This window comes from Mixophyes fleayi, chromosome 1 (assembly GCF_038048845.1).
Source record: "Mixophyes fleayi isolate aMixFle1 chromosome 1, aMixFle1.hap1, whole genome shotgun sequence".
NCBI lineage: Eukaryota > Metazoa > Chordata > Amphibia > Anura > Limnodynastidae > Mixophyes > Mixophyes fleayi.
Genome location: NC_134402.1, coordinates 333,094,212 through 333,112,850, shown reverse-complemented (window position 1 = coordinate 333,112,850; position 18,639 = coordinate 333,094,212). Strand labels below are relative to the sequence as shown.

Sequence of the window (18,639 nt, the reverse complement as noted above, 5' to 3'; positions counted from 1 at the left end):
TTGGCGCCAAATGTAGTGATTTGTGATGAATCACGTCATTGAGGCCCCAGACCAGCCCACTTCACTAGGAAGTGTGCAGGGTGTGGGAGAAATGCCTGCTCTTCTGTGGGTCCGGGAGAACTACCTGAACATTGCGGGAGGCACCCAGGGACATTTTAATAGTAAATTGTGCCAATAACAGATATCCTATCAATGCAACAGTATAAAGATATTTAAAAAGATTATTTTGGTAGGTACCAGTGGGAAAGGAAAAATAAAACCTTACAGGTTGTTTCTTACTTGCCAACTTTACAAATCTCCCCTCCATGCAAGTGCGGGGGGGACATTGCACCACAAATCATGTCATTTTTGCCTCATCCAGTATAGCAAATTGTCATACCTGAAATTTAGGAGTCTCCCAGACATTCCAAGAGAGTCGGCAAATATGTGTTAACTGAATCCCTCAAAACAATTTTAAAAATGTGTTTCTAAATCATATAAAAAATTATTTTTCTAAATTGTGAAGTCTCTAAGGAATGGATTCTGCATTTTTCTATTCTCTAGTTACTGACCAATAGTAGAGCTTTTAGCCGATCATACTATGTTCTGCTAACTTGATAATCCCATGCATTGTTTATTTCCCACAGCTGCCTTCTCCTTAACTTTACATTGTTAGATTTATTACTAGCTTGATATTCTTCTAGGATTAAACACTCATCTAAGAGTGTGAATTAAAAGTATACCTACCTACAATGGTGGAACTAAGGCTAGATACACACTTAAGAATATTCCCACAGACATGTTATCTCAAACGATTAATCCTACAACTGAAAGTTCAATCAGTCTGACGATTCATGCGTACACACACGGACACGATTTACCTTCAGAACTGTGCTTTTCATCTGGTCCTTTGTCTGGTCCTCTAGTCTTCAAAGAACGACAGCACAATATTCATTCATTCATTATTGTTACATTGTCACACTAATTAAAACCGCCTTGTTATAGATATCCACATGTCCTAACAAATTTCGTTAGCTTCTGTGACTCTCTAACGAAACATTCTGTCTCAGAATGAACAAATGAATTATTCCTTCTACAGCACTCTTCACATTTATTCACCAAAACATTCATCACTAGCAACGGCTGACAAGAACACGACTCTGTAAACTCTATGGTGATTGAGCATGAATGCAAACACACTATACAATCGGTCCATGATTGGTCGGAAAATATTAAACAGTTCGACCAACCAAATGAAATGATGATCGGCACTTTGGGACGACTTTAGATCATTGTGTCACTATACACACTCACACGATATCTGACCAAACAGTCGGATGTCGGCTGATTGGAGGTTTTTCGTGCAATCATTGGGCCAGTGTGTACCTAGCCTAACTCTGTTCCAGGGGGTGCTGTGACTATGGAGTCTGTGCTGTACAAACAGGGATAAGTCTGTGACAACAGAGATTCAGTACAAACTGACCACATTCCTACACAGCTGTCCTTAGGGAACTGTTAATACTAGGAATTTCACTGCAATTATTCTGACAAGCATATATTGGCCTAAGGTTATCCTACAGTGAGAAACACCATAAAAATATGATTAAATAATTACACAGGGAAAAATTACAGGAATAAACATTTAATCAGATTATGTATTTGGAAAAGTATAATAAAATATATTTTCCCGGCAAATGATTAGACATAGAATTCATATGTCTGGTAATGGCGACATTTATGAAAACTAGTGTAAAGGTGGTGTGGCTCATAGTGAACTTTCAGATACTATAATTTTTTCAGTGCAGTTTAGAAAAATTTAATTTTGATGATTACTTCCACATACCTACTATCAGTTCCAGTTTTGGAAGGTTGAAGGGGGTGTAGACTGCTGGAAAAGGGTGTGGCTTTGCCCACAAATGGGGTGATAAGGGCTTGGTTTATGCAAATTAGACAGTTGGGGGGAAGGGATGACCTCTTTTGTCCAATCGGGAATGCTGGCAAGTATACTTTCATCCATCTTCCAAAGTACATACATAGCATAGAAGGGGCAATGTATTAAAGCAAGCACTACTTGATAGATGTCTCAGCATATATTCCTAATCTTACAAATAACTGCATAGTTTTTATGCTGATTGTACTTATCACAATTAGTTCTTCCTTTTTTTTTTCAAACATTGTGTTTGATATTTAAAATACTCATGTTTAGTAATTATGACTTGGGTCAGGCTCCTGTAATCTTGAAAAGTAAACCTGGGACATCCATATGACCTAAAGCTTGGTCAGGTCAGGCCAAAAAAATCCACCCATACTTCACTGTAAGTCCTGAATAAAGCATTACCACTAGTGTTAATTTTGGTAGATCAGGATTTTAAGTTATGAAAAAAGAAGTTTTGTGAGGATTGGGCACAGAAAAAAATGGGTCTGTGTTGGGAAAAACCAAGACACATGGGAGCCTTAGACCAGGTTTTATGTGGACTATTTCTGTCTACAGTGCATAAGTAGGGGGGGAAAAATCACCAAACATGAAGGAGGAAGATACTGGCAATGGTGAAGGACCCACTTCCTCCTACACAGTGGCACAGTGGTTAGCATTGCTGCCTCTCAGAGCTTGGACCATATGTTCCATTTCAATCAGGGAGCTATCTGTATGGACTGTGTTAGTTCTTGTTTTTTTTCTGCATGGTCTGACTTCTTCCCACATTCCAGAAGCATACTGGTAGGTTCACTAGCTTCTAATAAAATTGACAGATGTGTGTGAGTTTGTGTGGTAGAAAATTTGACTGTAATCTACACTAGGACATAGACTGATGTGAACAGTTTTCACTTTCTCTGTAAAGCACTGTGTAATAGATTTGTGCTATATAAATAAAGGATAATAATTATAGTGTAAAGTAACCTAATTTAGTTACCATGTGGAATGCAGTCAGTTTTGATGTTTTATGCTTTTAGATGGAAAATGTATTATACATTCTGGGTTACTCATATATCATATGAATATTACATTGAATTTAGATCCTTTAGCAGACATGGCAAATCATACAGTTTAATACAGTGCATGGAGAGCTCACATCAATTGTACACTTGAAGAGGTCTGTGAGTGTGAAGAGGTCTGTGAGTGTGAAGATGTATGCCATGAACTGTAATTTGTGAGGGACTTAAGTGTTTATTTGCTGAAGGGTGTCACAACCTACCACAAATCAGCAGGACCAATATGTCTACTAGGACATCCTAAATACACAGCCAAATCTAATAATGCAGATACACTATATGGACAAAAGTATTTGGCCACATCTGTTAATTATTGAATTGAGGTGTTTCAATCAGACCTGTTGCCAGATGTGTATAAAATCAAGCACCTAGCCATGCAGTCTCCATTTGCAAACATTTGGGATACAAAATGGGCCATTCTAAAGAGCTCAGTGACGTCAAGTGCGGTACTGTGATAGGATGCCACCTTTGCAATAAGATGGTTTGTGAAATTTTCCCCCTGCTGAATATTCCACGGTCAACTGTAAGTGATATTATTAGAAAGTGGCAGTGTTTAGGAACAACAGCAACACAGCCATGAAGCTGAAGACCATGTAAAATCCCAGAGCGGGGTCAACAAATGCTAAGTCGCCAATGCTCAGCTGAAGAATTCTGAACTTCTATTGGCATTAACGTTAGCACAAAAACTGTGTGGCGGGATCTTAACAGAATGGGTTTCCATGGCTTCTCTGTTTGACAGTCAGATGGGCGAGTCTGGGTTTTGCGGATGCCAGGAGAACGTTACCTGCCTGACTGCATTATGCCAGCTGTGAAGTTTGGTGGAGGAGGGATAATGGTATGGGGCTCTTTTTCAGGGTTTGGGCTTTGCCCTTATCTCCACTGAAGGACAATCTTAATGCTTCAGCATACAAAGTCATTTTGGACAATGCTATACTCCTAACTTTGTGCCAACAGTTTATGGAATAGTGGAAACTGTTATCGCTGCAAAAAGGGGACCATCTCCATATTAATATATATGTATTTGAATACAATGTCATTACAGTCGCTGATGGTGTAAAGGTCAAGCGTCCGAATACTTTTGTCCATATAATGTATCATGCCAATGTCACAATAGGAAATAATAAGTTTCTAGCAAACAAGCATTTGGATTTTAAACACATTGATGTAAATTTTGTTAAGTTTAAATTGCATTTAAATCCAAGTTTAGAGGACATATTACATCCTGATGCTAATCACTGAATGTAATATCTCAGACTTTGTGGTGCCAGGTAGGAAAGAAAGGGTGCTGGTTTACTCATGCCAACTTGTGTATCAGAAACAGTATATAACAGTATATAAAGAGCTCTGTTTGACCATGTAATGTATTGTACAATCTGTACTTCTGGATGCTTCCTAGTTCCTCCAACTAGTTTCTTGAGCAAATAAACATCACTGCTTGAAGATTCTGCCTGACGCCTATTGACTGCTGTATCCTGTAACCAACAGATAAGAGATTACACTCTAATCCATTCCCCGACTGTCCTGTGCTAAACTCAGTAGGCCTGAGTCATTAAGGAGAGCAAAGCATAAAAAGGAGTAGCTTTGGACAAAACCATGTTGCATTGTACATTGGAGGAGGAGGTAAATTTAAAATGTGGGAACAGATTTATAGTTAGGATAGGACATGTCCTAGATCAACTTTAAATGTCAGTGTAAGAATAAAGCTAGCAAGTATTTGTATGTTAGATGTAAAAAGAGCCAATATTTAACTTATCTGCAAAGCAATAAACTAATTTGCACCACTTCCATTGTTACATAGTTTGTCCAGGAGAACATTTACTCCTTTTTTTTGCCTTACTTTCCTTAATGACTCAGGCCCAGTGTCTCCATGTCAACACTCAAGAGGTACCAGCCAACCCACAGCAAAAAGGCACTGTAGCAGCTATATCAGCCACCAAAGTGAGTGGTTCTAGGTGCTGCAAAGGGGCCTAATGGTGGCAGCAGTATTCTCCTACAACTATTACGCAGCTGGCATTCGCAGTCGGTGAGTGTCTGTGGGCAAAGTAGGAGTGGTCAGTAACAGTCGGTTACTGATAGTGAGAATGAGACCCAAATAAACTGTGATGGAAGAACATCCTGCCATCCTTCTTCCCCCAACAGACCGGATGGCAAAGTAAGCCCATCCGGTTACAGTATCTCATTACAATTATTAAGATTCTGTAATTTTCTAGTAGTTTAGAAAATGAAAGCAAATATTTGTTGCTAAATGTCACCGCACGTTTTCTAAGTGACCTGTTTACATGTTTTTATAAAAGACCCCTAATAAGGTAACACAAGGAGGTTTATTCACTATATCATTCAGCACACCAACTTTTTTGCAGAAACAGCTGCTACTTCTGTGCATAATTGTATATATTTTTTAAAAGTTTTTGTTCTACATTTTCTACAGACTAAGGGATATTTATGAACCTCAATATATGCTTTTCCACAATTTTTGTGTGTTTGAAGGCTTTTATTACTATTAAAGGGCATCTACAAACGCTCTTTCCTACACAAGTGCGAATGGTAGGTGCAAGTTACGTCCCATTATAAGTCTAAAGAGAAGACCCAATCTCTGGCAGGTGGCAGATAATTCAAGGCCTTTTTCAAAGAGAATAAAACAGGGGAAGCCCATTTACAGTTGCCTTCTGAATCTCATTTAAATATTTCCTCCCCCAGAATGAAATTGCGTTTTTACATTTCATTGCAAGAGTTGGTTGGATCTACCCAATGCATCCCATCGTCTGCTGTAAACTTTGCTATGTGGTCCAGCATCTTTTTTTATGTGTACATTATTTTGAGATGTGTCTCCCCAACTGGAAAGTAAAAATATTAATAACAATGAAAATGGAGCTTTTAAAAATTTAGTCTGTAAGCAGCGTGTGTGTTACACACTATCACATTTGACAAGGTGTAGAAAAAAAGCAAAGTGCTTTGTCAGATGTTATCAGATCCAGGCTTCCTTCATCTGACAGCACGTGAAACTTAAAACTAGTTAAAACTAGCTGAGCAACCATGATATAATATATCATTAAATAAAAACAATAATATATAGGGAAACATCTTAATTTCACTAGCACAAAAAAAACTATAGTACATTTTAAGGATATTCCAGTCATACTATAACACATAAGTTCTCTAGTTTATTGATTTTGGGTATTTGTTCTGGAACTCATATATGTAATGTGTTTGCTGTATTGCCTCTGCAATTGAAACATTGACATCCGGAGGCTGAGAGAAGGTACTGCACTCTTTAAAACAATCTTATAGTGCCTCATTTATTAAGGAACGTAGATGCCGATTGTGGCATTTACTTTTTGTGAAGTATATTTAAATTATTAGCACAGTGTGCCAATTTATATTGTTAAAAATGTACCGATTCTTGATACTGTATATTAGAAATGTACTTATTTTTTTATATTGTGTTATATTTCTGCATAGGAAATGCATTCATTTCTGAGGTATTAATTTGTAACAACTTCTGAGACAGGATGACCCTTTCATCTTCCATGCTGTATTTTCTGTGACCTACAGATTATACACAATTCTAATCCGTTTCTGGCTTTTCTGAGGTTTGGAGCCAGCTTTGCCTGCTACCTGCAGCTCTGGCCAGTGTGATAGGCCAGGGGTACCATCCAGAGCAACCCTGATCTAAAGACAAGAGGTCAAGAGTACCAGCCCAGGTGTACCAGCAAGGGGGTACACTAGCAGCAACAGTTACCCAGAAGGACACGGTTCTGGTTGCCGCTAAGGAGTCCAGTGGTGGCAGCAGCTTAAGCCCCTCCTACTGTGATTAGAGGGCGTATTTGGGATAAAGAAAGGGGACGTTGGCAAGGCAAGCTCAACCGGTCCCCAGCAACACAACGGACAGGGTGGCATAGGTGGTCCATCCTGTCACACCGATACTTGTCTTATTTTGCATTAAATTGCACTGCTCATGCCCAGAAACTATATGCCAGAGAATAGAAGTATATCTTCGAGTAAAATGGAAAATTAAGACAGGCTACAATTTCATGGGTGGAACAGGGAGGGGAATGGACATATGCACGCAGTCAATGTACAGTAAGGGCATGCCAAGTGCAAGTGCACGCAGCAGCATTTGACACAAGCCTTGGGCATCTCTTAGGTATGTGTTTTTCTGTTGTATCACTTGCACCAGCTACAAGTCTAGTGTAAGTGTCGAGTGATAGTGATGATAGACATGCCAGAACATGTATTTGCAATCAAGAACAACTGTGAAAATTCATTTTATGTACAGGAGACATTAATAACATCTTGATTAACGTTGGCCAACTCTCCTGGAATGTCTGGGAGACTCACAAAATCCGGGTAGGTCTCCCGAACTTAAGGAAGAGCAGGCAATTCTCCCGCATCCTGCCCACTTCCTAGTGAAGTGGGCAGAATGTGAGCCTCAATGACGCGATGATGATGATGTAATTTTGACCCTGCGACAAAATGTTGATTTTGACGCAGGGCGGTGCCAACATGACGCGATTTGTCACACCTCGCACCCTTCCGCCTTCTCACAATGCCCCCTGTCTGGGAATATCTCACAAATCTAAAATACAAAGTTGCCAAGTATGCAATTATGCATTATAAACTATTGGAAAAATGGAAAGTTCAATTACATTACGTTTCCACAACATATTAAAATTCATATTTTATTATTCATTAGTGTTCATTCTTGTGTACCTGATAAACATTTTATAAATAACCTATATACAGTATATAATCTAATACCAGGCAGTCAAATGCCTGTAAATATACTGTAATATTTTAGGATATGGTCTAAGACCTTGAATTAAAATGTAAATGGTCACTTCTAACTTCAAAGAGGAAGTATATTTCTATTAACATTATGATGTTCTGGAAGGAGAAATCAGGTAAATCTGCAAGTGTAAGTGACTCTGCAAAGAGCAGACTTCTCATAAATCATTGTCGCCTCCCACAGGAGCAAACAGCTTGTTGTCTTGGCAGAGTATTCGGGGAGTGCTGAATACTCTGGTGCACAGGAAAAGGTGCTGGAACCCATAAAAAAGGGATTGTTTTTTTTCTCTCAATTGCATTGGGAAAAAGACACCATGCAAGTGGCTAAAGTAACTTTTCTCATTTGTACAAGTTTGCATAAAACTCTCCTATGGCTTTATTTGTACATCTTATTCATCTCTGGCAGGCCAGCCAAGTTTTCTTACCTGGAAATGTGCCTTGCTTCTTAATATTGTATGCAGACGGCTTTGTCTGCGGCAGCCTTTGGTTTCCTGTGCACACAGAGCTGTAGAACTAATTTCTCAGCTACAGGTGCTCTGGATTATTTTACCAGGCTGCTGGCATTATAATCATGGTTGAAGCTGCAAGAAGGCTAAGGCTGGGTAGTCTGTCTTTGGTAAACTTCTTACATTTGAATACATTGCTTTCCTCTCTTTAAGCAATGTAAGACACAGTACAGAACAGTTTAGAGTCATGCAATGTATTATGCTGTCATAGCAGCATGTGGTGTTTTTATTATTTTGCTTACTGTGCTAAATTGAAATCCGTTTTTCTTTTAATCAGTCTAGGGTCAAAGTTTTGATTACCTTACAATGATCTCTAAGTCATACAAATATTCAATAAAAGCTGGGCGAATTGTTTTGGTAGACTCACTTGCATTCATTAGAAAGGTTAAACTTTTGAACACAAGCATAGTGAGCTAGTAAATAATCAGGTGAAATATGTACATATGTTTTATTTTTTCCTAACTGGGTTCTCATTCTTAGATCCTTTTATTTATCTGCTTTCGTCAAATATACAGTAGTTATGCTATATGAAAGTGCTATTTTTGGTCATTTTATTTTGTTTATATTTGTTTACCAGAAATATTAGGTCACACACACCTCTTGTTTCTTTTCCAATAGTCCAGGCCCATAGGCAAACCGAGGGGGGTTTCCTAGTGCCTGGAAAACCCCCTCCAAGCTTGGGGCAGTGTATAATTGAGGTGGGTGAACCCTGCAGCCGCTTCACACAGCTCTGCTCGAAAAAAGAGAGAGCTGCATGCAGCTAACAGTAGTGCACGCAGCATTGCCCATGTATATTATGGGAACAGGGAGAGTTTGAGCGCAGCCAAGCACTCTCTAACATTATAGCTACGCCCCCCCCCCCCATGCATGCTGGTCATGCCCACTGGCGGCGTGGTGTGGAAACCCCCCCTCTGCAAATCCTGCGTTTGCCCCTGAGGCCGGTACTAGAGTGTTGGCTGATTCTTTACTAAGCTGAGTGGTATTTATTAGAGATCTCGCACTGCAGCATAAACCTGGTGAAAATTGTTTTCACATTTTCTGCAGTCTAAATATCTGCATTACCTGGGCCGTTGCAAGCTTTCTCTGCACCCTAGGCAAAGCTTCAGTCTGCTGCCTCTGCTCCCCCAATACCCACTTCCCAGTCTTGACTTTTGTAAAATTAAAATGATAGCTTTTACCTCCTCTTGGCTGGCTAGCTGGCAAGGCTGCACTGATGTCTGAAGCAGAGCGCTGTCCAGGATACAACATACTTGCCAACTCTCCCAGAATGCCCTGGAGACTCCCAAAATATGGGTAGGTCTTCTGTACTCTCGAGAGAGCTGGCTATTCTTCCGCAATCCTCCCCTTACTAGGAACTGGGCAGATTTTGAGCCTCCATGATGCGATTCTCCAGGAATGGCATCATTTGGCCTGCCCCCCCATGGTAAAATGACACATTTGCGTCATTACATCACGAGGGCGGAAATAAAATTACGTTATCCGCCGAGCCCCGCCTCCTCATGTCTACCTCTCCCCCAAGACTCCCGGAGGCCAACCTGGAAAGGTTGGCAACTATGAGCTACACTGCTGCACAGGGACAAACACAGGATTTCTAGAAGGAGTTTCAAATGTTAGATTTCAGAACAGAGCAAAAAACTTGTCGCAATAAGTTGGCAACAGACTTTCTATTACTATATACAGATCACCTGGACATTACACATCCTGATACACACCAATCTCTATTCACTGGTCTCACCCAATAATATCTGCTCCCCTGCCCACCAGCTTTATCCTCACATGTCCCCAAGTGGCACCCGCCAAAGTCCTGTGCATTACAAAAGGTCTGGGATAGTAGCATACGTTGCCTCATGGGTCATAGGTGTGGTCACAGCTGAGATAGAATGTTGTACCGGTGATCTTTCTCTGCTACTTGTTTAATTAGTAAAAATATCACAAGGGTTTCATTATTACAAATTAACCGTTTTTTCATGTAATAAATAAACAGCAGTGCTATTTCCTGGAAAAGTTTTTTGTTCCTTTCAGAAAAGTTAGTAGTTGTTAGCAGTTGTTTGTATAGTACAGTTAATGTAGTACATTTGCATGCTGACCTTTACCTTTTTTATTTATTTCAGTGGCTCACCATGACATGGAGAACACATTTAACTGCAGCTTCATTGAACCACCATCCGTGGTTGAACAACCATCCCCTTCATGGTCATCCCGTGGTTCATTTTCTTCCTTTGATACCACTGATGATGGACCAGTGTATTGTGTACCTCATGAGGGTGAGTGAGACAAGTATTTCTAGTGTATAGCCTTCAGAATATATTTACGTGTGATTATGTTAGATTATTGGTTTTACAACATTAATGGCTGAAGAAAAATGAACTGTTCATTGGATTGAGAGTCTAGAAGTTAAATGCAGTTTTATACAGTTGTGTGGATTTTCACTGGGGGCTCTTTAGTTTTCTATCATTGTGCATTTACTGCCCACATGTCAAACCTGTATGTAAGAAATATAACAACATACATGCAGGACAGCCAACAACTGAGTTATTTATTTGTATAACACACATGACAACATATTTTATTTAGGGCACTATACTAAAATGATAGCGGCCCTTTAATGTATTGTATGCAGCAGTATATGCTCTGTCCCATTTTCCAGGTGTAACTGAGAGGCGCAGCGTCATAAATGGGCATTGGCCATCATAAGAGGATCATTATTCTCAGCCACCACGTGTGTTATAAATAACTAGACTCATGTTTAACTTAAAAATATCAGAGAACACGATCAGCCTCAGGAGTAGTACTTTGTACTTACAGAGTGCTCACTTAGCATTTTGCCCTCCAATCATACAGGTAAAGATTCTATAAGTAAAACATGCATAGATACGTGTGTATGTTGAGTCATATGTAAATCAATATACATCCAATTCAAAAACAGCAGTATTTCTGCATCAAGTGTACATCAGGCATACAAAATGCATATTCTTACTTCTCACAAAGCATAGAGAGTGTTAGTAATAAATGCAAAAGTCGCATTGCCCTATTCATACACAATATAATGTAATGTATGTGAGAAAAGTGTAATGACAATGTTATTAATAATGTGAAAGTCGTATTTCCATATAAAATATAATAAAATACAAATACCCAAATCCGTTGTTTAGCCATTTAAGGAGCTTCTTTACTGCAGTAGTCCAAATAGAAATGAAACTAAATAATCTGAATGGAAAGCTGCAACTTGATATAATATAGCCGCGATGAGTGAAGTACTATCAGACTTTATGGGAGCAGTCAATCAGAAGTGACTAGATAGTGTTGCAGTTGTCATCATCATCATCATTATCACATAGCTTTACACTACAAATAATTCATCTAGACTGATGACATCTGATCAGATTGACCTGTTTGCAGTAAATTCAATTTTAACATTTTTTTTTATAGCTTAACGTAAACGTAGAATTTGATGGCAGATAAGAACCGCTTTGCCTATTTAGTCTGCCTACTTTTTCAACATATAGTAACCTCAAACCCTATTTGACCCTTAGTACGTAAACCCTTATGTCTATCCCAAGCATGTTTAAATTGCTCTACTGTCCTTGATATATTTGAAAGTTGCGATAATTTTAGTTTTTCTGTCTAAATATTGCTGCCACTCAATTCCAGTTGTCCTTTTTTTTATATTTTAGAATCGGTGACAGACTGTAAAGAGAAGGGAAATGCCAGTGTTCTGGAAAAGTTGACACCTCTAATTAATGAGGAAGAAGCTGGGGAGTATACTTACTTGAAAGATTCTGGATCTCCTAAATCATCCCAAGTTGACAACAGTGAAACCCCACTGCTCAAATCTTCAGATAGTGAAAGATCATCTTGTGGTTCTGGATCAACTGGTAGTGCATTGTATGCAAAAGTTGCAAGGCTATCTAAACAGTCTAAAGATGAGGATGACCCTACCATGGATAATAGATGTGCTACTATAGGTGCAAAACCCCCATCTCCAGAAAGAACAAAACCTCCTCCACCTGATCCATCCACAAAACCTAAAGTATCTTGGATCCATGGCAAGTATAATTCAAATCACTCTTACTCACTACCAGCATTTAATAAGTCTCCAGAGAAGTCAACCAATAATTGTGACCAATTGGAACAAAATTCAAGTGTTAAAGATCACCATAGGAAGAGAACCCCCAGTGATACATGCCCTGCTGGACAAGGCAAAAATGAAGAAAAAGTCATCATGAGGAATAAGGACAAGGGGCAAAAGTACTTGAAGGATATAAGCAGTGCAGAAAGCAAACCTTCTGAAGAAGCCCAATCTCCATCCAAATCAAAGCACAGAAACAAAAGCCATGATCACACAGAAAGTATTAATGGGACAGTTCAAAATGCCCTGAAAAGGATAGGAAATCTGCATATTGACAAAAAGAATAGTGATGGTAAAGATGCTCCTAAAAGTCCAGATCACAGCAAGTCTCGAGCTGAAGTTTTTCATCCACATTTGTCATCAGAGGCAGCTTCGTTGCTGGCTGCCCAACTAAAAGAAAAAACTCAAAGTCTCAACAGGGTGGAGGTCAGCACCAACCAAAATGGTATTGGCCCACTCAAAACACAGAAAGAAAAACCCACTCCTCCTCAAAAAGCCAAGCGATCTGCGGCAGCCATTAACCAGAAATCCAGCAAAGCAATTCTTCCAACAACCACCAATCTACAAAAAATGATTAGTCCAGTTTCAGAGATTGTTCCAGCTTCAGGAAATCCAGTTGAAAAACAAAATTCTAGCAGCAGTCAGGAGCAGGCTGCCAATGTAAAGCAAGAAACTGCAGAAACAGCAGTTAAGAAAACACCTATTAAAAAGCCTCCTAGGAAGAAAAGCAAAGATGCCACCATGGACAATGAAGGAAAAGTGCAACCAAAAATGGCCATAATGCCACCACAGTCAGTAAAATAATGATGGCATATTTGCACATTGTTATCTCTCCAAAAGGGGCATTATGATGGATTCTATTGACTTTTGCAATACACTATGATGTATATTGCTGTGCCCACATATTGAGCCAAAGAAAACTGAGACTGTCCTTAGGGCATGAGGATGGATATATGTGGAATCAAGTTTGTGCCAACTTAAGGCTTGCTCACAGACAAAGGAGACACTGGCCTGATGTACTTCTCGTTATACAAAATATATCCAGAATACAATATGTGCCTCTATATGTGGATTCTAGTGCCTATGCATTATCATGGAAAAGCAGACAATGCTTACCAGAGAAAAGAATGATCTCTTGTTTAATGTCTCGTAAACAACACATGGAGAAAGCGGTATTAATGACATGCTATGGCATCTTCATAGCATCTGTTTGTCATATAAACCAGACTATTCAGTAACTATTTTCAGTTTTTGTTTAGCATAATTACCTTCTGCCAATCCTTGCCTTTATTTAGATGCTTCATAATACTTCATTGTTTGAAGGAAGCCAAGCAACTAAATTATTTTTTCAAAAAATGCTTATTTTTGTATTCCGTTGAAAAGTGGAGAGTATGAAGGTTCTTTTTGAGGCATCATAAGATGCAGACTGTTATCACCAAATGTTAGTGGGCCGTAGAGTTGTAAAATTGTGTATGGCGTTCAACCTTGGCAACTGTCTCATAAAGTGCATAAGCAGTGCTTATTTTAATATAAAGTATTTTATGAATCTGTCCTAGTTATGCAGTAATGGATAAGCTAGTATTTTTTTAAATTGTGTTATTTGTATTTGTTTGGTTATTTTGTACCAGAATTAGTATTACCATAGTGAAATTTGCCTCACTTACAATGCATCATCTTGTGTTTAATAATAGGGCATAACTGCAGCTTAGACATGGAGTTTCCCCAAAAGTGCCATTATTTAATGTGTGCCAATCGCTTACACACGATGAAGGCAGCTATATTATCTGAACTAATATTGATGACAATGCAGCCTATGAATTCACTAAGTATTAGTGACATCACATTGGCATGAACTTCATTCCTAGTGAATTTAAAAACTGTGTTATTTTAAATATTGGCACTCCTAACGAAAGGACTGCCTCTACTGGGTAGAGAATGGATACACTTTAAATAGTGGTAGTGAAATTCCATGTCGAAGCTTGGAGTCATGTCTGTGTGATGAGCACACTATAACATGATCCACTATCATCCATGTAATTAATTTTCCAGCCTGTCATTAAGGTATTCATAGCCTAACAAGCAAAAAAAAGTTGTTAAGTATATACAACATTTTTCTCTTATGCATAAAGTTGGCTTTTTCCTTCTTGTGCTGAAAAAAATGATGTGGGATTCAGTAAAAACTTCAAAACCTGGACTCAACAGGGAAGAAGACACACTTCATTGAAGATACCTATTATAAGTGTGATAAATGACAGTTGTCAAGTAATTAAACGGTAGTATTTTTTTTATAAGTTGTAAGCAAAAACAACTTCAAAGACCTCAAGAGACATGTAGTTTAGCACTTACTGCATTATTCATTAGTACACACCTCGTACAATTTACGGCATGCACTTTCTGTCATATTTACAACTCAAACATTCATAACATTTAATGGTAAATAAGGGGAGACGTAACACTATGACATGGCTTTAAATGAATAGGATGCTTAGACATAGCATTGTGTTGTTATTAACAATAAAACACCAGTTTAATATCAGTAATGAATACTGCAGAATGAATATATGCCACATTCAATGCCTCAATTGGCAACATCTTCACTTTTTCAAACTCGCAGTTTAGTAAATATACCCCTAAGTCACACCTCCTAACATTTTAGCTTCCCAAAAAGACACTCTGACTATGACCTGGTGCAGTGTGCACGCTCAGCCTAAGAGCCATTCTGCTTGAAAAGAATGACTAAATTGTGAAAAATGCATTGTGGGATTTCATTTCTAGCTTAATCACTTCATTTTCAAAATTGCAGCATGTTCAGTTTCAGTTTGAACATTTTGTTATTGTTTGTTTGATTCTTGAATTAAATTGCGCTCCTAGATGAATAGCTTAAAAGCTTTGTCTCTTCACAACGCAAGGCATTATTCAGACTTTTTTAAGCAGCTCTTAAACAGTTATGCTTTGTCCACTGTAATTATAATAAGGTGCCAAAGTATGTGATTCACTAACAATATGCAGTGGCTCATAGCAACCATTAACCAATTAGCCTTGATTAGTGCAGATTAGACAATGAAAGCAAATTGCGGATTGGCTGCTAGTTTTTCTACACTTTCATTAAATAAATAACCACCAAAGTCAGCCAGGAACAGACTGTACACCATATGTACATTGAAATAAGATGAAAATGGCATAAGATTCTTCTCTGCTGAAATGTATAACATTTAAAATACACAAATACTGTAAAGTTGGCTGTATAATTATCAGGTATAGTATATTTAAGGCTGAAAAAGCTCTAGGTCAAGAATAGTTTCAACAGAACTTTTCCAAAAGAGTTTATTTTATAAATCTTGAATCTTCATTTGCCAATGTGTATATTTTTTGGCTGCCGATATTATTTTTGGACTAGTTCCCATACACGAAACAAAAAAAAAGAAAATGTATATATTACTTCAACATTAATCTTAAATAGTCTGAAAATGAACTAAAGATAGATTCTTATCTTTTTTGTTCAGTTGGAGTAGTAGCAAGCACACAGACTGTAAAGCTGAAGAGCTTGAGCAGACTGTGTCGGGGAAAACCTAGATTTTTTTAAAATAATATACATCAAAAGGTTCTTTTTCCATACAGCTGTTGGTCGCATTTCAGCAATGGCATATATGTACCCAATATTTTCTTGACACTTAGCAATTTTAGGCTGATGAAGAAAGTATTAAAATGAGTTGTATGCCATAATACTGTAGCATAACTACACATGTACAAACAAAACCCATGTAATATCTGGGTAATCAAGGTAATGACTATTATCTCCGGTGGCTTTGAGGGAAAGTCTTCTCTGTATCTTTCTATGGGGCAGATTCAATTAGTAATGAAGTCCCGTAGGAACCTTGCGTGAGGAAATAGTGTGCGCTGTACGGGCAATTATGGTAGAGAATCTTTGCTCCAATTGTTTGCCCTGAGCAGAAGTGGAAAAGATTTTAACCATGAAAACTTTGTGGAGGAACCAAGGGTGAAGTTCCAATGGGACGTCACTCTTAATTGAATCTGCCCCTATGATTCAGACCAAGTAAGTAACCAAACAGCCACATAGGTGCTATATAGTGCTCTGCCAATTGCCTCACCAAAAACTTTTTATATTTTTTTTATTATTGATCATTAAATTGATGCCGAGACAGGTTCTTAAAGAGTAGAAAAGCCTACGCTAATTTGATAGCTATCACTATCACTGTACTTCCGGGTTTTGTCCTGGCCTATGCACTGCCTGATGGCCACATAAGCCTAAAAATGTATTACTGCTAAGAAGGTGGGTAGTGGAGGGGAGGAGCATGGAGCCTGCTGGGGAGGGATCAAAAGTTCCCTCTCTGTCTGGACTTTAATTATAGGGAGGGGCTCTATTGTCATCTTCAGATGTGTTAGCAATTGGAGACTAAGCTTTTACAGCTTTTTAGATTACCCATTTTGCCGTCCCCATAAAGATCCATGAGGATGGCTTTTGCAAATTATTTTGTACTAAAAAGCCAGAGATATCTCTGATATCTCTGGCATTACAGTATTGTTAAAATGAAGGATTTAAAGGCCGCAAGTGCTTGATAAATAGGCCCCCAGGTCTGTTTTTTCCCATGTCTTTCTGGCTGTCGTTAAATTATAGGTCATTATGTAGGACATATAAGCTACATAAAAGTTCCATAACTCTCTTACACCTAAAGCTTAAAGCACAATTCCAACATAGAATGAGCATTTTAAAAAATTGCTTATCTACTCCCTCATACTTTAATAGTGGGGTTCCAACCCCCTGGAATGTCATTCCTCTATGCTGAGGGGGACACCTGATGGAATCTGGCCTCTGAAAAGGACGACTCAATGTACAGACCATAATGTCTGCTTGTCTCCACTTGCTACGGGATAGTTACATTATTTTTAAAATACTTATCATGAATTTCACATCTCTTAAACTGGAATTACATAATAAATAACAAAGCTTTCAATCCTGATTATTGCATGGAAAGATCTTTGAAATTAAAACACAAAGTGACATTTGTCAGTTATAAAAAGCCAATTATGTAAACCTGTGTAGAACATTTCCACTTATTTTACATAGATATGATCACTACCTTTCCAGTTCTTGTAGTTCTGAACCAAGGTTACATATGTTTAAAGCCAATACTTTGCCTAGGTTTACAGAAGTATAAAAAACATGCAGATATTCAAAACCAGCAATTATCTTTATAGCATGCTTTTGCAATTATACTTGAGATTTATGAGTTTAAATAGATCATTTAAACTTTCCTATATTACCAAGAAGCTTGCTTTCTTTTGTTTGACTAATCTGTTAATATTTTGATGTAGTCCATATCAACATGTATACAACTTCTCCTTATACCTGTTATATTTTTGTTTTTTCCATAAACAATTCTATTTCATTTTAATTAAAAAATATTTTGCTGTCCAGATGGCTGGCTATATATTGCAATTACTATTTTGCAATGTGGATATTAAGGAGGGATGGCTTGAATATGCAAGTTGAATACAATTTCTCCTTTGTTAATTCAGGTTTTATTTCATATTTGTCATCTCGTGAATGTGTTATTGTGGGTCAAGAGTCGGGGTTAGGGTAAAAGGTCAAGCTGGTTTTGACTGATGCCCTTTGTACCTGAGAATATAAAATACTTTCTAGTGAAACTGAAAGCTATACACAACCAATATTGGTATATTGGTGATGGAAAAGTTCTATTTATAACCTGACAACTGAACCAGTGTGTAAGTTGATTTTTGTAATGTTATTTTGCTAGTTGGTTTAGCTACTTATTATTTTGTATTAAAAGACTGGTACTGCACCTGATATTGTTGCCCCAGGGAAAGCTTTGTTAATAAATTTCTTTTTGTTTCTACTTATGTCTGTTATGTCTTAGCTACCATTTTTTTGTGCTTTACTTTTTTTTTTTTTTTACTCAATTTAATATTAAACAGTTTGTTTTTATTCCTCACATGGTTATATAAAATATCATGTAAAATATCTTTAAATTTGATGAGTAGTGATGGTAAATCTGTAAAATGTATCCTTATAATTGAACTTTGATGTGACTCTTGTTGCGCAAGTCATTTTGAAAGTGTTCAGTGATGGAAAGCAGAGCTCAATGAAGGTGGATATGAGGATCACCTCTATTGTAAAATGAAAAAAGGATATTAGAAGTCACCAGGTTTGTGGCTTGTATATAAGCACTTGGCCGGCAGCCTCATTGGTACACTACATGGCTAAAAGTATGC

At 38.0% G+C, this 18,639-nt stretch overlaps 1 protein-coding gene across 1 annotated transcript in view; it reads left to right on the top strand.

The window, feature by feature from the left end:
- SCARF2 (scavenger receptor class F member 2) overlaps window positions 1-15,643 on the top strand; it is a 191,003-nt gene extending 175,360 nt beyond the window's left edge. Inside the window, exons 10-11 of the mRNA XM_075214734.1 lie at window positions 10,370-10,522; window positions 11,933-15,643. Coding sequence (XP_075070835.1) covers window positions 10,370-10,522; window positions 11,933-13,191 — 1,412 coding nt within the window. The 3' untranslated portion in view covers window positions 13,192-15,643. The remainder of the gene's footprint in view (window positions 1-10,369; window positions 10,523-11,932) is intronic.
- Window positions 15,644-18,639: the final 2,996 nt, after the last annotated feature.